The sequence below is a fragment of the Schistocerca gregaria genome, chromosome 1 (genome assembly GCF_023897955.1).
Source record: "Schistocerca gregaria isolate iqSchGreg1 chromosome 1, iqSchGreg1.2, whole genome shotgun sequence".
NCBI lineage: Eukaryota > Metazoa > Arthropoda > Insecta > Orthoptera > Acrididae > Schistocerca > Schistocerca gregaria.
In genome coordinates this window covers 361,199,506-361,223,512 of record NC_064920.1, presented here as the reverse complement: position 1 = coordinate 361,223,512, position 24,007 = coordinate 361,199,506, and the positions used below count along the sequence as shown (strand labels likewise).

Here is a 24,007-nt window from a genome sequence, read left to right as displayed (position 1 = left end):
GTAGAGACGAAGAGGCTTGCACAGATAAACTAACATGGAGGACTGCAGTAAACAAGTCTTTGGCCTTTAGGTAACAGCAACAATCCACTACAGTGTCAGTAAGGTTGTATTGACTACCAAAAATCTAGAAATCACTAAGATTTTTGTAGAAGATTTAGTCTGAAGTATGTAGCACCAGGTGTTGTTATCTCTGGAAATTTCATTCAGAGTTGGTGTCAGAAATAATTTCACAGTATCACAGTACAGGAGTATCTACAGGATGACAGGACCCTGCTCCCCAAATATGAATAGCCTAACATAATGTTTTAATATGTCTTTGGTAGATATTATGACAATGTACAGAGAGATTGGTATAATATACTGGCTGTTGTGACGTTTGCATACAACACAGCAAGGTAAGACACTACAAGTCTCACATCATTTTTCCTGATTTGCAGACAATTATGGACATCTTTCCATTTCAACCTCACAATGCTCAGGATGATTGTCACAAAGCTCATGATCAGAACTCAAGAAGCAAGACAGTTGGTATGGACATGGACCTTAGATGCCTAACATAGGAACTGTGAACATTATGATGCCATACATGGACCTATAATGTACAACCAAGATGACTTAGTATGGATTTTTACACATACGAAGTATAGTGGGCCATCAGAAAAATTATTAAAATGCTGTTTTGGCCCATACCAAATCCTATATTACTTCTCAGATGTCACCTATGAAACTGAGGAAGATTACCCTACATTGAGTACATAAATATTCAGAAACATCTTCTGTGTCCTTCATATGAAGTCTTATCGCAGTTCTGAGACCAAAAATAGTGGGTGGCAATACAAGAACATGGAGACCTGCTTCATGGCTGCAATGCCTTAATGGAAGTAACTTCATTTGAATGTCACAGCGGCTGAGCATTTATGAGATATCCTGAATGTGAGGATTCATCATCACTGCCATATGTAGGGCCAGTGACTAGATTCCAGATCCAGGAAATTGTTTTGAACTCCAAAACAGTGTGGAGGAGTATCAGAACTGAGTGTTGTTCTTCACCCATTGTGATGTTCAGATTATAGCCACTGGCTGGCAGTTATGCAAGTTAAAAGTTCTGTTCCTGCCTCCTGCAACTATTTATTATTTAACATATGTGATTTCTGTGATGTTCTAGGACTGACTTACATGTAAGTATTGGAATTTAATCTCCTCTGAGGCAGGAAATTCAGCTCCATATGTACTACTGTGTGTACTTAATAAACATACTCCCTGCATGAAATGTTAGTACTTGTTGATAACACTGCTCTCATAACTGACTCTTTAGTTTGGATTCTATGTGCTAATAAATATGGTAAATAATCCAATACTCCCATGATGTATCTATAGAAGTTCTCCACTGAGTGCTTTGAAAAATGCATGCGTTTCAGTGTGTCTCTTTCAGAACATTCCTGCAAAAACATTTGTACCTAAGAATGCTGTGTATCAATATGCTACATGTTGATATGGCTGTTATCTGTATTAATAATCACACTTTTACTGGAATCAAATGATGTGCTGTTCTGTGACCAACACAGGAATGCTGCACCTGACTTCTCAAAACTCTCTGTATCCACTTGAACGTTGACTGTGAAGGAAACTTGAATGCAGTGTTTTAAATCTACATCAACATCTATACTCTGCAAACTACATTACAGTGTTTATGCCAGTGGGGACTTTGTGTATCACTATCGCTTCCACCTTTTACAGTCGCAAATGATTTGCAAGAAGAAAGGTTGTTGGTAAGCCTCTGCATGATCTCAAATCTCTCTTATTGCACCTACATTTTCCTTTTGTGAGTTGTGTGTTAGAAGAAAGCAATAAATTGGTTGACTCTTCTAGGAATGTATGCTCCTGAAACTTTTAACAGTAGAACACCCTGTGACCCAAAACACCCCTCTTGCAGTGTGTGCCACTAGAGTTGGCTGAGAATCTCCATGATGTTTTCACTCTTACTAAATGAATCTATAACAAAACACACTGTTGTTCTTTGGATCTTCTCTGTTCCCTCCATCATGTGTATTTGGTTCAGATCCCAGACTGACAAGCAGTATTTTAGTATTGGCCAAATGAGAGTTTTGTAAGCAATCTCCTTTGCAGTTGGACTAAATTTCCTTGGAATTCTTCCAATGAATCTGTCTGGCATCTGCCTTACCTACAGTTAGTTTTTTGTGGTCATTCCACTTTAAATCACTCTGTACACATACTCCTAAGCATTTTATGGATGTGACCACTTGCACAGATTGTTCTACAGGTGTGTGATTATATAATAATAGGCCTTTCTGTCTATTTATGTGCAATATGTTACATTAGTTTATGTTGTGTGTCAACTGCCAATACCTCTACCAAGCATCGATCCTCTGCAGGTCTCCCTGCATTTTGCTAAATTTTCTGGCATGCAACTTCTCTCTACAAACAGCATCATCTGCAAGAAACCTAATGGGACTTCCAACGTTATCCACTATGTCATTTATATATACATATTTGGGAAATTAATGGCGCTAAAACACTTTCTTTGGGTATGTTCAAAATTACTTTTACATCTGAAAATTTCTTTTCATTGAGAATGATGTGCTGTGTTCTGTGTGCTAGAAACTCTTTAATTCAGTCACACAGCTGTTCTTATGTACTGAATGCTTATACTTTGTTCACTAGGTGGCAGTGTGGAACTGTACTGGATGCCTTCCAGAAGTCAAGGAACATATCATATACCTGTGCATTTGGATCTCATTGATGAACAGAGTGGGCTGGATTTCAAATGATCACTGTTTTGAGAACTCACCTCTCCTACAGAGGAGGTTTTCTGCCTCCAGAAATGTCATAATACACGAGCATAAAACATATTCCAAAATCTACAACAGACCAACATCAAAGATTTGGCCTATACTTTTGTGCATCTTGTTTGACAACCGATCTTTAAAGTGGGAATGACCTGTGCTTTTTCCAGTTATTAGCGATGCTTTGCTCCTCCAGCAACATATGGTACATGGCTGATAGAAGAGGGGCGAGTTTTTTCATCTACTCTGTATAGAATCATATTGGTATTCCATCAGGTCCAGTGGCCTTTCCTTTGTGGAGTGATTTCAGTTGCTTTTCTACCCTGTGGTCACTTATTTCATTATCTTTCAAAACTGGTTCAAATGGCTCTAAGCACAATGGGACTTAACATCTGAGGTCATCAGTCCCCCAGACTTAGAACTACTTAAACCTAACTAACCTAAGGACATCACACACATCCATGCCCGAGGCAGGATTCGAGCCTGCGACCGTAGCAGCAGTGTGGTTCCAGACTGAAGTGCCTAGAACCGCTCGCCACATCAGCCGGCCATTATCTTTCATTTTGAGGTTTTGTGCAGTGGTTTAAAGGAGGAACTACAGTGCAGTCTTCCTCAGTGAAATACTTCTGGAAAAAATATTCGGCACTTCAGCCTTCACTGTGTAATGTTCTGTTTTGATGCTGTTATGGTCACAGTGTCTATATTTAACATAAGATCAAAATTTATTACGATTTTCTATCAGGTAAATAAGTATAATTTTACTTTCAAATTGACTGGATGCACAAGCATTTATCTACTTACGCTTTTTTTAGGCATCATTCAGTGTTTGCTGATCTATCAGGCTTTGGCTGTGTTTAAATTTGCAGTGAATCTCTCTTTACTTTTGTATCAGCTTTCTAACCCAACTGTTGAACCACGATGAGCCTTTCCCTTTTCTCACAACTCTGATTAGCACATACTTGTCTAAAGTGCATTGTAAAATACTCTTGGAACATTGCCCATTGGTACTCAACATTGTCAGATGAAATTTTCATATTGACTGCACTGGTCAGCTGAAATCTGTTTCTTGTTGCTCTTTCTAAGCAGAAATGTCTTCCTACCTATCTTTATACTGCTGTTTACAACTGTATCGAGCGACACTGTAAGGGCCTTGTGGTCACTGAACCCCTGTTCTCCGCTAACTTTGTGGTAAAGTTGTGGCCTCTTGGTGGCCAGGAGATGTTCCACATCTCCACACTGGTCTTCTGCCTATCTGTGCAACATACATTCCAGTCAGAATTTAGAATTTTATTGCTGTTAATGTCTGATCTTGCCAATATTTTTGTCCCTGATATTAGGTAGAAATTGTCACCATTTGTAAGTGAGACTAGTTTTGGGACCTTTCAATAGCCGTTCCCGTTAACAAGTACTGTATCAACACTTACTTTCTCCAGTCTACCATGATGAATGCTACTATGTTTAATTAATGGGATTAGTATCCTTCCCTGTCTGAAATTGTAACATGCCTTATGGGACCTGTGGGGGACTCGTTCTATCCTAAAAAGCCACATGTTCATGCTACGTATACTCTGCTACCCTATTACCACTTCCTGCGGGTATGCACACCTTATATATTAACTCATAAATGCCTAAATAAATTTCTACGTGAAAGAAAAAAATATATTTTATTACCAGTAACACAGTGTTGTATAGTACGTCAGGCCAAATCTAACATATGTCCTACCAGTCAAGTATAATTGGGGACAATAAATATTTGCAGCAACAGGCATTTGCAAAATTGAACACTTACAACATTCCAGGTAGTAAAAGAGTATTTTTAAACATTGCTTGGGTAATAGAAGAGATATTGAATTTAACTGATGAAAGGAGAAAATTTAAAAATGTTGGAAATGAAACAGACCAAAAGGAAACAAATGTATCAGAAATGAGATTGGAAGTAAGTGCAATATGGCTAAGCAGGAATGGCTAGAGGACATATGTAATGATGTGGAGGCATATATCATGAGGAATAAGATAGATACTGCCTGCAGGAAAATAAAAGAGGCCTTTGGTGAAATGAGAACCACCTGTATGAATATCAAGAGCTCAGATGGAAAATCAGTCCTAAGCAAAGAAGGGAAAGCAGAAAGGTGGAAGGAATATATACAGGGTCTATACAAGAGCACTGTACTTAAGGGCAATGATGGGGAAATGGAAAAGGATGTAGATGATGAGGAATGGGACGCATGGTATTGTGTGAAGAATTTGGCAGAACACTGAAAGACCTAAGTTGAAACAAGCCCTCAGAAGTAGACAATATTCTGTTAGAACTACTGATAGCTTTGGGAGAGCCAGCCATGATAAAACTCTTCCGTCTGGTGAGCAAGATGTTTGATACAGGCAAAATACCCTCAGACTTCAAGAAGAATATAATAATTCCAATCCCAAAGAAAGAAAATATTGACAGGTGTGAAAATTACCTATCAGTTTAATAAGTCACTATTGCAAAATACTAACACTAATTCCTTACAGATGAATGGAAAAACTGGTAGAAGCCGACCTCAGGGAAGATCAGTTTGGATTCAGTACAAATTTTGGAACACACAAGGCATTACTGACCCTAAAGCTTATCTTAGAAGATAGGTTAAGGAAAGACAAACCTACATTTCTAGCATTTGTAGGCTTAGAGAAACCTTTTGACAATGTTGACTGGAATACTCTCTTTCAGATTCTGAATGTGGCAGTGGTAAAATACAGGGAGCAAAGGCTATTTACAATTTGTACAGAAATCAGATGACAGTGATAAGAGTTGAGGGGCACGAAAGGGATGCAGTGATTGAGAAGTGAGTGAGATAGGGTTGTAGCCTATCCCTGATGTTATTGAATCTATATATTGTGCAAGCAGTACAGGAAACAAAAGAGAAATTTGGAGAAGAGACAAAAAACTTTGAGGTTTGCCAACAACATTGTAATTCTGTCTGAGACAGCCAAGTGCCTGGAAGAGCAGTTGAACAGAATGCACAGTGTCTTGAAATTAGGATACAAGATAAAAATCAACAAAAGCAAAATGTGGATAATGAAATGTAGTTGAATTAAATCGATTGAGGCTGAAGGAATTAGATTAGGAAATGAGACACTTAAGTAGTAGGTGAGTTTGCTATTTGGGAAACAAAATACGAAGGTTGCCCTGAAAGTAATGCATCATATTTTTTTACTCAGCCCAAAACACTGCTATGAATGCAAAATGTTACATATTATTATTTGAAGTCTTATGAGTGAGCACACCAAGTTTCTGCCACTTCCAACAGATAGCGTAACTGGAGGACAGTTTCAAAATGGCGTCTGTAGGTGGTGTACGTTACAAGCAATGTGCCGTAATTGAATTTCACACTGCAGAGAAAGTAACTCTGAGGAATATTCACAAACACTTGTGCAAAGTCTATGGAGCTTCTGCTGTCAACAGGAGTACAGTCAGTTGCTGGGCATGTAGGGTGAGACCATTAGAAGCCAGTTCGACAGAGCTCCACAATTTGCAGCGGTTGGGGAGACCATCCAGGCTGTCACACCTGACATGTTGCAGTGAGCTTATTTTGTCATTCATGATGACAGACACATTATGACTTGGTAGCTGATGCTGCATCTGTCAACCATCAAAGGAAGTGTGGATGCAACAGTCCGCACTCTTGGCTGTTCAAAAGAGTGTGCAAGATGGGTCCCGCACAGTGTCTAATGGTGGCTCACAAATTGCACAGAAAAAACATTTGTCTTGACTTGTTGCATTGTTCTGAAGCTGAGGGGGAGGCCTTGTTGTCCCAGATTGTGGTGATGAAACCTGGGTTCACCATTTTGAGCCCGAAACAAAATGACAGTCGATGGAATGGCGCCATTCCCAATTGCCACAGAAGAAAAAATTCATTGGTAAGGTCATGATCACCATGTTCTGGGACTGTTAAGGTGTGATTCCCATTGATGTGATGCCAAGTGGTGGTACCATTGATTCTGAAGCATATGTCAACACATTAACAAAACTTAAGCTGCGCTTCAGGTGACTTACGTGCCACAGCAAGCCAGGAGATGTTTTGCTGCAACATGATAACGCTTGGCTCCACGCAAGTCTGAGGACTGCTGAACACATCACAAAACAGGGTTGGACAGTGTTACCCCATCCACCCTACAGTCCTGATCTAACCCCCTCGGACTTCCACTTGTTCAGGCCATTAAAGTATGCCGTCGATGGAAGAAATTTTGAAGGTGACGAGAAGGTGAGTCACACAGTAAAGCACTGGCTCCATGACCAGCTAAAGTACTAGTACCAATAGGGCATGCACACCCTTGTTTCGCATTGGAGGAAGGCCACAGAATGGGATGGATATATGTGGCAAAACAGGGTGTGTCGATAAAATGCCATTCTTTTGTATGTGTAATTCTCATTATCTTCAATAAAGAATCGTTGAAGAAAAAAATGTGGTGCGTTACTTTCTGGGCAATCATTGTAACTGATGACGGTCAAATTAGAGAGGTTATAAAATGTAGGCTGGCTACGGCAAGGAAAACGTTCTTGTAGAAGTGAAATTTTATTAATATTGAGAATAGATTTAAATGTCAGTAAGTCCTTTCTGAAGGTATTTTTATGGAGTGGAAGTGAAACATGGACAATAAACAGTTTAGACAAAAAGAGAATATAAGTTTTGTAAATGTGGTGCTACAGAAAAATGCTGATTATTAGACGGGTAGATGATGTAACTAATGAGCAGATACTGAACAGAATTGGGGAGAAGAGGAATTTGTGGCACAACTTGGCTAGAAGAAGGGATTGGTTGGACATGTTCTGAGGCATCAAGGGATCACCAATTTAGTACTGGAGGGAAGTGTGGAGGGTAAAAATCATAGAGGGAGACCAAGAGATGAATACACTAAGTAGATTCAGAAGGATGTATGTTGCAGTAGGTACTTGGAGATGAAGAGGCTTGCACAGGATAAAGCACATGGAGAGTTGCATCAAACCAGTCTCTGGACTGAAGACAACAACAACTAAAATGTAAAGTACATGGTGGCAAACATTTTAAATAATTATCTATAATATAATATAGCTTTATTCATGATATTCTCAGAAACAGTTTTTTCTCTTGTTTAGACACAGATAAAAGTTACATTTACTACACAAATACTGTCTGTCCTTTACAATTTGGTCTTTTACATCTTCCTTGTGTCTGTAATCTACTGCACAAGCTCAAGTAGACTTAATATGGAGCCTAGTTTGTTGGACCTCTTTGCTTGTTGCATAGTACTTTTGTCTCTATATTGGCCAAAGGCCTACACCTCTTTCTTTTGTCCTGCCAATTTCCTACTTGTAGAATGTCTCTACTATTTTGGATTTGAATTCTAGTTGATCATTTGGTGTATTATGGGAATTTTGACTCACATAGTCCCTTTCTGCAGGCAGTACATGAACTTTGAAATGTTGAAATGTCCATTTGCTTTTCTTGGGACACAAAACTTCAGGAATCCATTGATAATAGAATAAAAGCTATAGAATAGTAGCAGTTTATGAGAATTTCTACTTTGCAATAAAAATGAAATGTAATCAGTCAAAACAGTGTTGAGGTCTAATGTTCATTTGAATTATTGGAAACTTGCGCACTGAAATATTCCAGTGCTACAAATCAGTGGAAAGATTTGCTTTCATTTCACTTTACTTAAACTCTTGCATGTCTTCACAAAAGTACACAAATGCCTAATGATGCATATTTTATGCAAACAGTATTTTCAAGCTCACTTCCCCATGCAACTATTTATTACATCAAATGCGGTTTACGTTGCATCGCAGATACTTCAAGTAATTTTCAGAATTGTACTTACAGCAATTCTTCTGGGCGGTCATCAGTGCCCATGCAAACTCCCAATTTTTACGCAGTCCAATTTTTACACAATCCAATCTAGCCACTGTCATGAATGATGATTTTAGTGATAAAATGTTTAGGATAACACAAACACCCTGTCCCCTGACAGAAAAAATCCTCAACCTGGCTAGGAGTCAAACCTGGGAACCCATGATCCAGAGGCAGCAATGCTAGCCACTAGACCATGAGCTGTGGACCAAAACAATGATGATAACTTATTATGTGCACATGTCCTGAACAAAGGTGCGAACATCAAGTTGCTCTAGAGGTGTTGGTAGTTTTTTGAGAAATCTGCACCTACAATCACTTCCCTCAAATTAGTTAAGGTTTCATTTATTAGTATCATTTTGGTATGATGCAAATTCGCTACACACAGCATTAAGTGGTTAAGAGTGTTCCTACAATTCTACACACAAAGTGGAGGATTAGAAATCTGCAGCCAAGATCATCACAGAATCATCAAAACTTATAGTTTAAGCCTTACACTCAGTACCATATTATAAGACTATGATTAGTTCTGGAAATGATGCACCAGCTTTGCTTCCACATAATGAACAAGGCTATCTGTCTTAATCAAAGCAGCCAGCTGCCTCTAGAAACTAAGAATGAGTTCTGAATCCACAGCAGACATCATTTGTGCTGACAGGGGCCATGATTTGCAGCCAGGTGCACCCATTGCACTCAGTTACTGCTGGCAGAGCTTTGTCAATATTTGGATTAGTGTTTTTGTAAGGTGCTCCATCACCTGCCAAACATTGCAGCTCCCAGTGGCAAACAATCCCATCTTCTGCACATGTTGAGACCCCTCAGGAAGATTCATCCCAGACGCAACAGACAAGGTGATCCATGTTCTTTCAGATGTACTTTCACAGTGGGCAATACCTCAAACCTATTTGTAAGGCATAGTGGGACAGCTAAGGAGCCAATACTCACTTCCATCTTCCACCCAGAGATTCCACCATTGCTCACTATTCATTGTAAATTAAGTGTTGACCAGTCAGAACATGCTCTGTAATGTCAGGCGTCCCAGTTGACATTATAGGCTCAAGGTGTTCCTACAATTTGTTTCAGAGCCTCAGTGTCACCACAGCCCAGAGCATCAGTCTGTAGCCCATTGACCATGATTAGCATAGTGTCTGGCTGATTCCACCTGCATCTTACCGAGTAAGGTGGCACAGTGGTTACCACACTGGATTTGCATTCGGGAGGCCAGCCATCCTGATTAGGTTTACTGTGATATCCCTTAATCGCTTCAGGTAAATGATGGAATGGTTCCTGTGAAAGGGCACGGCCAACTTCCTTGCCCATCCTTACCTAATCCGATGGGAGCAATGGGAAAAATGACCTCACTTTTTGGTCTCCTCCCTTGAATCAACCAACCAGTTCTGCATCTGTACACATTGGGGGCATCCCTATACATCTGTAACCAATTTTCGTAGATACTACAAGTAATATAGCACTAACCTATGGAGTCACTGGGTACATTCTAATTTCTGCTTATGTGCTACTTCTGGTTTTTACTTCAGTCCAAAGTCGGCTCCCCAAATGGAAATGAAATTGATGCAAGAATTTAGAGTAAGTATACACTAGTCAACACAGTAATGTTCACAGATATAATTTACTTCTTCACAGAAGCATGTGGAACAAAAATAAACCCTGTGTAATAAGCAGAGACTGCTGCTTTTAATCTGTTCCATGGGCTCTGTGGTTGTGGCTGACTTTTAGGCATTTAAGAAGGGCCAAGATTTCAATGATGAGTCATATTTATTTCCTGAACTTCAGAGGGAATTTTACAATTTACAGATGAATCCAGATATTTTAGGGTAGAAAAATGTATTTTTATTGTGCATATGAAGTCATATTTACACCTTTTTAGCAATGGGTCGTATTTCAGTCAGCTTTTTCCACATAATAGGTCATATTTTCTCCACTTTTGTCAAAAGTGCATCTGTTTTTATTTGCAGACTGAAGCGAGGAATGAAAATTTGTACCAAGGCTGGTATTAAAACCCAGGTCTTCAGCTCGTTAGGCAGGTGCACTAACCACCACACCATCAGACATATATTTGTCATATCTTTAAAGACACAGGAATAAAAATGTGAAAATGTAGCCCAAATGACAATGTTTCAGGTGATATTTTCACAAATAAACACAACAATTACTATATAGCCTTATTATCAGGACTGTAGTGGACAAGCAGTGTAATGCACTAATTGGTTTGCTGACATTGTTGTGCAGGATTGACAAAATGCCCTTGAAACCAACAAAGAAGACTTATGATATAACGAAAATCACACACATGGTCACACTATTTAGTCTGAATACAAACTCAATCTGGTTTAACATGCTAGAAGTAAAGTGCTCCAAAGCATGAAGTTGCATTGTTTTGCTAGTGACTTTTTAAGAGAGATACTCCAGCACTGCTGAGGAAATATTTTCTAAATTATGTGAAGTTCAAGTTAGAGCAGAAAAGTTCTTTAATGTGAAGAGAAGTGCTGAAAATAATAATAAAAGATCTTGGTGTCCGTTATACTGCAGATGCTGCTTTGTGTCTTCCAAAAGTTGATAGACCTGGAGAAATGTCCTGTGTAACATGTGAATCTCTTGAGATAGTAAAAAACTCGTCAAATGTCATTCTGTTTGACAACTCTATGAAGCTACTGTGGCCATATGTTGTGAACAGTGAGAAACTTTTCCTGCTAGTAACAGATGATACTTCATAAATGGCTAAAGCATCCAAGGATCTTCAGATTCTTTACTCCGGTTTGGTCTCTGTCACTTGCCTTGTACATGTGTCGCACAGGGTTGCAGAAGAGGTGCGTTCAAATTACCCTGATGTGGACAAATTAATTTTGTGTGGCAAGAAAATTTATGAGAATGCACCACTACAGGTATAGAAATTCAAGAAACAAGCACTTTCACTGCTGCACCTGCCTCAGGTTGTTGTTACATGTTGGGGTTGTTGGCTTACTGCAGCAGAAATTTACAGCACCAACTACACCAAAATAAAGACAATCTTTTGTGAGCTTGATAGTGATGAATCAAGTGCTATCAAAACTGTGAAAGAGGTCTTGTTCAAAGACTATGTGTACAACAACACAAACTTTTCAATGGTATCAAAAACCATCACACTACTAGAAGCTACAGTTACTCAACTGTGTGAACCCTAGATATTATGGAACACGTGCAGTTTGAGTTGGGTCGATCTCATGGACATGTAGCTGACAAAGAGAACAACAGATTGCAAAGTGTTCTTTAGCAGAATCCTGAATGTTCTATAATGTGCAAAATTAGATACTGTCTCTCTGGGAATGCCACAACATTCAAAGTCAGTGAACCAAAGTTATCATACAGTGACCTCTCAGTCTTCAGATATAATCCTGTGGTGTGGATCGGAGCTTTTCTTGGTACAAAACTATCCTCAGTGATTATCACAGATCTTTGAAAATGGAAAATTTGAAAATGCAGTTTGTGGTCCAGTGCAACCCTGCAAAGAGTGAAGATTGACAGGATGTGTTAACTTATCTAGAATACTTTAAACAAGCAGTGTGAAGCAGTAAAAACATGGTTTTATTGTTTGGATAGGTGTTATTGTTTCCACTGTACTGCATTTCTTTTATCAGTCACATACAGACATTTTAAAAATAAGTGCTAGTTAGTTTCGGACACTGCAAAAAGTAATTACTACACTCACAAAGTGTTACACAAGTGAATTTTGTATTACATGGCACATAAAAAATCAACAAGGATCTTTTTAAATAAATGTGAACAAAATCATATTTCATTTTTGAAAGTCGTATTTATGTAAGTTTTAGGTCATAAATGCTTGCATATTTCTGTTTTGAGACTTAAAATCCAGGCTCTACATATGAGTTACAAGCAACATGGACATGTTTTATCTAATTGCACCCTTACACGGAGGAATGATACAGAAATTCTTACTGGTATTTTGATAAGATTTTGTACTTAAAATTTGAAAAAGAGGAGCCATTTTTTCTCCAAGTGTTTCCTTTTTATTTTAGGCTACTTGCCCAGGTGTGTGGCTGTGCCCTGATGGAGATGTTTCTGTTAAATTGAAGTTATTTGGTGATTTTGCTGAAACAATGCATGTTGAACCTGTTTTTCCCATGCTGTTTCATGAAAAATTTACATTTCAAAAGGCAAGTATTACAACAGTGCAAAGACTCTTCTGACTTGAAACTGCACCTTCATACTCTCTCATAGTATTTGTACACTAGTGATTAACTGTAGTTTGATAATTTGTTACAATGTTTATAGTTCTAGCCTGTATAACACTTACACATATGGATGTGGAATAGCATTATCTTTTTGTATGACGAAAATATAGATATTTTTTATTAAAAAGCAGTCCATATCACAATATATTTTTTAAATAGTTAATCCTATATAACAAGTTTCTGTCTGTAAGACCATCCTCAGACTGAAGGCTGTGCAATATACAGTTTGATTATGTGATGATGTTACAAACTTTTGAGGATGATGGAGAAGGTAAATTTATCAGTTTGAGGTAAGGGATCTTGGTCCAACTAAGTCGGAAGTTGTAAGTAAAAATCATTCTTATCCATCTGGCAGTGTACCTATTCTGCTGCAAGTCTTTGCTTTACATGTTTTTGGAGGAAACTGTATAGACCAAAATAACAAAGGGGAAAAAACAGTAAACATGAGCTCTAATGTTTGTACCTTAATAGCTGTGGGCAGTTTTTCTTCTCTTTTACTGAACAAATGCTTCTATCTCTGTTTGTTGTTGTTATCTTGAGTCTGAAGACTGGTGTGATGCAACTCTCCATGCTAGTCTGCACTGTGCAAGCCTCTTCATCTCCGAATAACTACTGAGACCTACATCCTTCTGAATATGCTTACTGTATTCATCTCTTGGTCTCCCTCTATGATTTTTACCCCTTCACCCCCACACACTTCCCTCCAGTACTAAACTGGTGATCCCTTGATGTCTCAGACTGTGTCCTATCAACTCATCCCTTCTAGTAGTCAGGTTGTGACACAAATTTCTTTTCTCCCCAATACTATTCAGTACCCCCTCACTAGTTACATGATGTACCCACCTAATCTTCAACATTCTTCTGTAGCACCAGAGATTGAAAGCTTCTATGATTTTCGTGTCTGAACTATTTATGACCCACCTTTCACTTCCATACAGGACTACACTCCAGACATATACCTTTAGAAAAGGCTTCCTAACATATAAAATCTATATTCTATGTTAACAAAATTTTCTTTAAGAAACACTTTCATTACCATTGCCAGCCTACATTTTATATCCTCTCTACTTCTGCCATAAGCAGTTAGTTTAGTGCCAAACCAGCAAATCTCACCTACTACTTTTAGTGTCTTGTTTCCTAATTCTATCAACATTGCCGGATTTAATTCTACTACATTCCATTACCTTTGTTTTGCTTTTATTGATGTTCATCTTATATCCTCCTTTTAAGATATTGTCCATTGAATTCACTTTCTCTTCTAAGTCCTTTGCTGTCTCTGACAGAATCAGGTTGCCACTGGCGAACATCAGATTTTTTTAAATTTCTTCACTGTGGACTTTAGTTCCCATTCCAAATTTGTTCTTGGTTTCCTTTACTGCTTGCTCAATGTACAGATTGAATAACATTGTGAGTAGGCCACAAACTTGTTTCACTCCTTTCTCAACCACTGCTCCCCTTTCATGTCCTTTTACTTTTATAACTGCCATCTGGTTTCTGTAAAAGTTGTAAATAGCCTTTCATTTCCTGTGTTTTACCCCTGTTACCTTCAGAATTTAAAAGGGAGTATTCCAGTCATCACTGTCAAAAGCTTTCTCTAAGTCTACAAAAGCTATAATCATAGATTTGTCTTGCCTTAACTGAGCATCTAAGAGAAGTCGTAGGGTCAGTATTGCCTCTCATGTTCCTACATTTCTCCAGAATCCAAACTAATCTTCCCTGAGGTCATTTGCTATGAGTTTTTACAACCTTCTTTAAATAATTTGTGTTAGCATTTTGCAAGCATTTAATTTTTAAATGATTGTTTGGTAATATTCACACCTGTTCTGCACCTGTTTCCTTTGGAAACAGAATTATAACATTCTTTTTGAAGTCTGATGGTATTTCACCTGTCTCATACACGTTGCTCACTGGATGGATGAATCTTATCATGGCTGGCTCTCTCAAGGCTATCAGTAGTTCTGACACAATACCATCTACTCGTGGGGCCTTGTGTTTTGACTTAGGTCTTTCAGTGCTGCATCATATTCTTCTTTGAGGATCATATCTCCTATCTCATCTTCAGCTACATCCTCTTCCAGCACTATAATATTCCCCTCAAGTACATCTCCCATGTATAGAGTCTCTGCGTACTTCTTCCAGCTTTCTCTTCTTTGCTTAGGAGTGGTTTCCATCTGAGCTCTTGATGTTGATGCAGCAACTTCTTTTTTCTGTAAAGGCATGTTTAATTTTGCTGTAGGTGATATCTTATCTTTCACCATGTGATACATGCTTCCAAATACTTACATTTGTCTTCTTACAGTTCCTGCTCAGCCATTTTGCACTTTCTGCCAGTCTAATTTTTTAGTGTAATTTTTTAGACCCTAAGATATGCATTTTTAGAGTCTTTGTTTATTAATAAAAACTTTCTTGTTTTTGTACATACTGCCTCCTCCCAGACTAAGGAAGAAAATCAAAGAGCTCACAGTATAAGAGGTCTACTGTCAGGGGTATCAGAGTGATTTTCCCTCATAAATTTCAATTCAGTCAGTTCTGGACCAGGATCCCTTACCTCAAATTGATGCAGTTGCTCTTCTCCATCATCCATGAAAGCTTGTAAAACATCACGTATTTGCCACGAACAACATTTCTAATGGGCCAGGTATTACACAACTTATCCACCTTAAAGTTATAATCTAAAATGACACATTACTCAGGTGGTGTGAGGAGCCAGTGCACTGAGCTGCTGGTACCTCTCACAATCTGTTGACCAGCTACCAAAGGCTAGGAGCTATAAAAGGGAAAATCTGCCCACAATTACTCATGTGGTTCATAATAAAAATGATCAAAATCCACAAATAGCATGTATATAAACAGAAAAAAGTTCCTATACTGAGGTGACTAAAGTCACGGGATACCTCTTAATGTTGTGTTAGACCTCCTTTTGTCTGGCATAGTGCAGCAAGTCAATGTGGCATGGAGTCAAAAGTCGTTGGAAGTCCCTTGCAGAAATATTGAGCTGTGCTGCCTCTGTAGCCATTCATAATTGCACAAACTGACCTCTCAGTTATGTCCCATAAACATTCAATGCGATTCATGTCAGGCTATCTGGGTGGCCAAATCATTTGCTCAATTTTGATTTCTGCAGTTGCTTGTCTATTAGCATTGACAACTCTATGCAAATGTTGTTGTTCTTGGTTGTTAAGTGAAGGCCATTGTGTTGTCCTTGGTGAGAGGTAATGCCTGAAAGAAATTTGGTATTCTCAGCATGCTCTTGACACAGTGGATATTGGATTATTGAATTCCCTAATAATTTCCAAAATGGAATGTCCCATGCATGTATCTCCAACTATCATTCCATGTTTGAAATCTGTTAATTCCTTTTGTTGGGCCATAATTGCATTGGATGTCATTTGAATGAATCACCTGAGTACAAGTTACTACCCTTTTATATAATGTGTACATTAGACTACTACGATCTATATACATTATCATCACCTTCGTTAATCCGCATGAAAACGTAATACAGTGTCGCGTACTATCTACTAGTTTTGAAGTGGATTAGTTTTTCTTACATGACTCATTGTAAATGTTATAAGAGGGTGGTCTAATAGACTGCAAGTAGTTACCAAGAAGTAAAAATATTTTTTTTATTAAAATACCAACTGTGTATTCAGTACTGCCAGGTTTGTGTATATCTTTTATAATTCCATCACCTCCTCTCCCCTCTCTCGCTCTCTGTCGATCTCCTTCTCCCCCCTATATGCATCCATCTGCTCCTTCCACCTCTTGCTGTTCCTCTTCCCCTCCCCCTCCCCACCTTCCTCTCTGCTTGTTATCACCCTCACCCCAACAGAAAGTTGCTAGTTCTGCACAGTGTATCATTCCAGATCGTAACTAATATATGTACTAAATGTGGGTGAAATCATTTCAGGGATTTAGGATGAGCTTTACACCCACCGCTTTGCCTGTATATACATGTCCAATATATTTGATGTATTTCTAACATATTTCACTTGTATCCCTATTGAATTTCACCCTGCAGTTCCATTTTCAAGTAGCTCAATGTTTATGATACTGTATCTTGTGAACTACATTTCATGTAGTGGTATATGTGGCTACTGGCTGCAAAATGTGTTGTGAGCAGAGTTAGTAGTAAAGAAGTAATAAATTATATCATCAAGCAAGATGCAGTAGTTTTTCGTGCACCTCAATATTTGACGTCATATCTTATGAAGTGTAAATCATACAGTGATATATTTTTGTAGGTACATTGAGCAGCATATGCAGATACTGTTTGTGAAATGTGCTGTGAATGGAGTTAGTAGTAATAAGTTAAAGCCATCACACTTCATGTGGCAGTTTTACTGCATGAACAATGAAAATTTGTTAACTGCTAAACTTTTTCCTTTGTGGGGTTCTCAGCAAGAAAAAGTTTTGTAAAGGTTTGTTGCAAGTCACTAAGTGCTCTCATTCTCAAATACTGGATCAATAAAGTATGGGTATTCATACACCATGTTCTACACTGCTTTCTCACCACTGTCCTCACCCCTTTGATAGTTAGATGGTTCTTACTCTGAAAGCAATTCTTTCCAGACAGTACATGATATTTGTACCAAGTTTTGTTGAAATCAGTCCAGTGGTTTAGGAAGATATGCAGAACACACACATATATATATATATATATATACACACTGTAGATACATATTATATACATGCATATATATTTTATAATATATTTGGAGAAAGTACAGTCTTTGTTGTTCAGCATGATCTCAAAAATTGTCGAAATATGGATACTCATTTTCTGACTGCAGTAATGTGAATCTTCTCTGCAAATATTAACACTTGGGTCATAGTGAATTAGTGATTCTGCTTGTTCCATCCTGATGGTACATTGTTAATATTTGGAGCCATTATTCCTCATTTGCTACTTCTTTTGTGGTTACCAGATTATAAGACAAATATCATCTTATGTCTGCAACTGAATTATTTTTTTTTTTTAATTTTATTTTATTTGTCAAACATGATTCACCTAACCACATGAGACATTATCAATTGTTTTTATGTCTCCTTGTCTTTTTATGTGCCCATCGGCCCTTATGAAAGTATTAGATGAACACAATATTAAGTTTTCAGTCAATTGCATAACAGTTTGCATTTCACAAGCACATAACCTTGCTTGCTGTACAATACCCTTGACCTCTGAAGGTCAAGTTCTAGGAAATGCAAAATTTTAATGTGCAGTTACCATTGTATGCAGGTAAATGAAACAGCAAATAACCTGGTGACATATTTTGATAGTATTTTAAAATTTTTCATTGTATCACAGAGTTAGGCAACCATGAAGCCATCATGATCTACTATTCCATTCCAATGTATCGAAGTCATGTACTTCCTTTAAAAATATAATACTATGTCATCAGCATGAGAGTTCCATGTTAGACTATTGTCAAGTATTATACCTAAAAACTTTTCCTTTTGTTTTTCTATTTTTGTAGTCTTTGGTAGACTGAAACACATATTCTGGGTCTTTTCCTCATTTAATAGTAGACCGTTTGCATTAAACCGTGATGTTGCATTTTCTTTTGCCAATTTCATACCACTTACAAGGTTATCAAATACATGGTTTATAGATAGAAAAGTTGTATCATCTGCATACATATGTGTCTTTACATATATATTTCCTGATAAGTCATTTATGTGTACAAGGAAGGGAAGTGGTTCCAATTTAGATCCCTGCTGCACTCCATGTTGAACATCGAGTGTGTTTTACAGCTGGCTTCCTGAACTCACCACCTGTTTCCTTTTATTGAGGTATGATTTGATGAGTTTTAAACTTTTATCACATTTTCCATAGTACTCAAGTTTAGAGAGCAAAAGTGAGTGGCCAACACAGTCAAAGGCTTTGCTCAGATCACATAAGGTTACCTGTGTGTGAGCATGGTCCTCGAATGCTGCTAAAATGTCTCTGACTAAGAGACCTATGACATGTATAGCTGACCTTCCTTTTCTGTAACCAAATTGTGATGCACTTAACATATCATTTAGTTCTAGGTACTCATACATCTGCTGATATATTATGCCTTCAAAGACTTTTCCTAGTACTGGAATTAGTGTGATTGGTCTGTAGTTTGCAGGATCAGATTTGGTACCCTTCTTAAAGACTGGAGCCACCTTGGATAGTTTGAGAGAATCAGGAAAAACCCCTTCAAAGAGACACAGGTTTATAGAATATGTTAATGGTGCTGCAACGTAATGTATGATTTCTTTCAATAGATAGTTTGACATATTAAAAATATCTGTATTGTATGAATTTTTCATTTCTTTGACTATTTTAAAACTTCATGTTGATGTACCTCTTTAAAGTGGCCCTATTATGGTTTAGGTTTGAACTCTTAAGATAATCTATACATGTTACATCGGGCTTACTGATCAACTTTTTGATATCTTCAGCACAGCTTACAAAACATTTGTTGAATGTATCTGCTGGTATTGGGACTGTCTTCTCAAAGTTTCTGACTTCACCTTTAACTGTATTAATTACTGACCAGGCTGTTTTGCATTGGATTTTACTATTTTTTATGAGATTTGTGTTGTATCTTTGTTTCGTCAATTGTAACTCTTTCTTATACAGTTTCTTAGTGGTTTTTTCGAGACCCTTAATTTCATTAGAATTATATACTTTGCCAAGGCGCTTCAACAGCAGTAGCTTATTTTTTAGATTCTCCAGTTCTTTGGTGTAGGCCTACCACAATTTACCCTTTCTTGTTTTATGATATTTCTTTTGAACAAGATGTGCTTTCAAAGTACCTATTAAGTAATTGTGGAATGTTTCATAAACTGTTTGAGCACTGGAATCACAGTTTTGAAATAATTTGTCCCAGTTAGTTATGCTCAGTTGGGGTATTAGTTTTCTGAGATTGTGTTTTGTTAATATTAAGATATCAGAATTTGTTAACTTTTGTGCAGCCTTGCTCTCATCCCATTTTATAAAATGTCTTAAGTCTACTGTTAACATGGAGTCGTCTGAGGAAACAAATTCCTTTACCTTGGCGGAGTACATATCAAGAGCACAGTTGACAAAAGCATTATCCAAGCACGCTTTTAGTCTAGTTGGTTCTGAATTTACATGATGGAAGCTGTGCTGCCTTAGCATATTCAGTAACTTATTTGCACTGGGTTTGTTACATGTTACATCAAAGCTTGAATACAGTCTCCCCCAATTACAGTTACATATTGTTTCCATTTTGTTATGTAGCAGATTACACTGTCTAAATTATCTAAAAAAGTTTTATCATCTCAGTCAGGGGAATGGTAGATACATACTATGATAAGTTTCATTATATCACATATGATCCCAGTAATTTCAAAGTGTTTCTCTACAGATGTCCAACTAAGATCTAGTGCTCTACACACTATTTCACTTGAAACATAGATAACAGTACCACCATTACGGTACTGAGATCTGCAAAAACTGTTTCCATGTTTATAACCTTCTGGTGAATAGTATTGTATTTGTTCTGATTTAAGCCAGTGTTCAGATAGACATAAGAAAGAATACTTATTCTGTGGCAATGACTCCTCCAAAATTTCAACTTTACTGTCAAGACACTGAATGTTTAAAAATAAGATGTTGCTGTGACTTATCTGTGAGTTAGCAGGCTGGTTTTTCACATTTTTATTTTCTTCTTGGCTTGAAACTGTAAAAAAATTATCACTGAATGACACATGTAGTTTTTCTTTGGCTCCTCCTTAAGCAGTTGTTGTTGGTTCTGCTACTGCTGCTGCTGTTCTTGTTGCTGTTGCTGCTTCTGATGATAATGATGGTCCTGCTTCTGCGTCACTTATTTCTGGTGTTTGTTTTTCGACAACTGCTGTGCCTTTCTGTGAATTGTTAACTTTTTGGGTGTTCAGTTGCATTAAGAAAATTTCACATTTGTCTTGGAGAGGTGTAGCTTCATTGATAGCAGATTTCACATTTGAGTCTCCAGGTAACACACACTTTCTGTCCATGAGAGGTATGGCTTTTCTATCATCACACTGCACATTTGAGATTTTATTTACTAGTTCTAAAATTTTTGTTACTATTACGTTTTTTCCAAGTACATTTAGATGAGAACTGTGTGTTGTGTGAAATCTTTTCCCTAAATTGTAGATGTTCATAAATGTTACATTTTCAAACTGCTTGCAAATATTTTGCATCTCTTTATTTGCAGTTTCAATTTCTTTATTTACACAGGACCATTCTATCAAATCGTAATGGTGTGGCTCTGAAAAAACAATAACATTTGTTCCTCTCAGCTCATACAGTTTTCTTTTTAGCGAGATGGAGAGATTTTTTTTTTTCCGTTCCCACCGACATCATTTGAGCCCGCCAGGAAGATGGAAAAGTCCTTTTTGCCCAAAGAGGAAATTTTTTCTTGACTCATTGACGTAGCAGCACTGAATTTTGCTCCTGGTTTTATTGTTCAATTAAAATTCTGACTGCTTGTATGCCGAAATTAAGTGGCTATATTTCATCCTTGGCTGTCGGCATACAGTTCAATTTTACCGGTACTTGCTGTTCCAAGATTACCTGTTTTCTGCCTACTTTTGCAGTAAGCGAAGCCTTGTTTGGCACTATTTATTATGTCTCTTCTTGCTTACACACGTCGATATTGTCTCAGTAGAACAGCCAAATGGTGGAAGATTTTTTGTGAGCACTTTCGCATATGATCTTTTACTTAACTGCTGCTGAAATATTCCATGTTTTACCTCATTCACAGTCGTTTGTTTTTCCACATGGTACACTCGAACTGTTAACAACACTGTCACAATCAATAGTCAAAAGAGCTTGAAAGTAATCTTCGTTCACTACATTTATGTTTCTTTCACGGTTTTCTGTATCTTGTATTATCTGTTTGTGTCTTTTGTACTTCACTTCCATCCAATTCTCTGACATATTCGTACTTTCATGGTATGATTTTGTCATGTTCCGTTCAGTTTTTCTTCTTTAAGTTCCTTGATATCCGTCTTCAAGGAACTGATAATACAGTGTAAACTAGACACACGTTCGGTGAACTTTGTAATTTCATCCTTACAACTGTCACAATTTTTCTTTTTCACAGCAAAATTCACACTTTTTCTCGGAGACACACATTGAATTTTTACACTAGCCGCAATGCTAGGATGACACACTCGTGCAATTGCAACATACACACACATAACCAACAGTGCAGTTGATAAGCCGGCCAGAGAAACGCAGGAAAGAAGAGAAAAATGGATGGACATTGAGTATATTGGTGCATTAGACAATAGTAACAAAGGAAAACAGCACTGGGTTAGGATGGAAGAAAAGCCATCTGGCAAAATCAAACAATGTAAAATCCAGGATGGAACATAACATTCCATTCTTGATTTTCCTTTGTTTAATTTCTACATTTTTAATATTTAAATATTGTGATACACTTGTTGAACAATAAATGTCTTACATCTTCACTATTTGTTCAAAACGTTCAGAAATGTTGTTCATTCAGATGGTAATGTATCATTCTTGACCACATCTGGAGGAGGAGGGGCGGGAGTGCATCAATGAGGGCTTCATCTGCTTCGTTATTGTGGAAGCCTGAGCTTGTATTTGAGGGAAGAGGTCTTTATCCAGTGTGGAGATGATGGGTCAGCAATTCTGTAATTATTCTAAATTGCCTGTGGTCAGAGCCTACTATGTTGGCTGATGGACAAATGATTTACCTGTAATGACTGATGTTTCCCAGTATCTATTTGAAATAAACTTTTGAAAAATCCAGGTGGGAAATAGCGCTTACCAAGGAATGCTGTTAGTAGAACTAGGCGTGACCAATGAAAATGCTTATATTCCGCACCAAAGGTTGATTGTCTGAAAGGTGTAGATGTTGAAAACAACTTTTTGGAGCAGTTATGGACCTTTCAAACTCAGAAATTAGTAGGCAGCTTTCAGGGTTGTAGGAAATGAATCATGGGGCACAGATAATGTTTCAAGATTGTTGTGTATTTTAGTTCAGGATTGTGTGATCCTGAGTGGTCAATAAAATTATTCTGATAAAGTTTGGAAGTGCAGTTCAGTGTGTGAGTGACTAATAAAAGACTATAAATTTCACATGTTTCCAAAGAGGCAATGTGGTGATTCAGTGTGCCTTTTTCTTTTGGATCATGAACTGTATCATATTTTGTTTAAGGATGAAATGATCACCAAAATTTGCTAGAAACCACACGGTGGCAGTATGCTTTTTCCAATCAGATAGTTGCACCTGGATTATTTCTGAAAATAGTTAAAACACTGCCCAATTAATAACTTTTAATGTACATTTTACCCTCCATACTACCTGTTCATTCACCTCCATAATTTTTTTTACTGTATTTATCTAAAAGGAAAACAGTAGTCATGGTGTTTCAAGAGGGTTGAATAAAATTTGCTCCATTTGTTGTCAGATCCTTTTGCCTGGTCCACGAATCCCATTTCTCCTCTGTTAAGTTGTATTTGAAGGCATTAATGTTTGAGCTATCCAGAATTCATTTCTGCAGAAAGACTTTTGTTTTTAGCATAACTGAATTAATGTGCTTGATGACAAAAGTTGTGATAATAATAATAATCTAAGCTATTTAACAAACATTATCTATAACATTTTTGCTGACTACAGCAGAATTAATTATAGTGGCACATATATGTTACTCTAGTGTCTCAGCTTACAATATATGAGCTTAATATTGAGTGAGTTTAAAATTTACTGTAGTACTTGAATGTGAATTGATATTAAAGTCACCAAATGCAATAGGGTCATTAGGGCCAGTCTGACCAACTGTATCACTAAGCACATTACATCAGCAATTACTTTATACTTTGCTAACTTGAAATCAGTACCGTGGAGCACAACACCCAAAATTTCAACTGATCCTTCTTTGGTGCAGTGTTTAAAAAAAAGAAATATTTTTAACTGCTATGCATTTATTTAACAACCTGCTACACCACCACCTTTGTGGTACTGTCTGCAATAATTCTTTGCTATCAAGTAACCTTCTATATTATAATATATTATTTCAGTGGACTTAAGACCATGTTCATTTATTACTAACACATGTTGCGAATGTTCCT

At 37.4% G+C, this 24,007-nt stretch overlaps 1 protein-coding gene across 2 annotated transcripts in view; it reads left to right on the top strand.

Annotated features, from left to right (window-relative positions):
* The window catches only part of LOC126346278 (uncharacterized), a 176,276-nt gene that overhangs the window by 18,205 nt on the left and 134,064 nt on the right, over positions 1-24,007 (top strand). For both annotated transcript variants that reach the window (XM_050002172.1, XM_050002173.1), the window contains exon 2: positions 12,706-12,843. In XM_050002172.1, the coding sequence (XP_049858129.1) occupies positions 12,706-12,843 (138 nt within the window). The remainder of the gene's footprint in view (positions 1-12,705; positions 12,844-24,007) is intronic.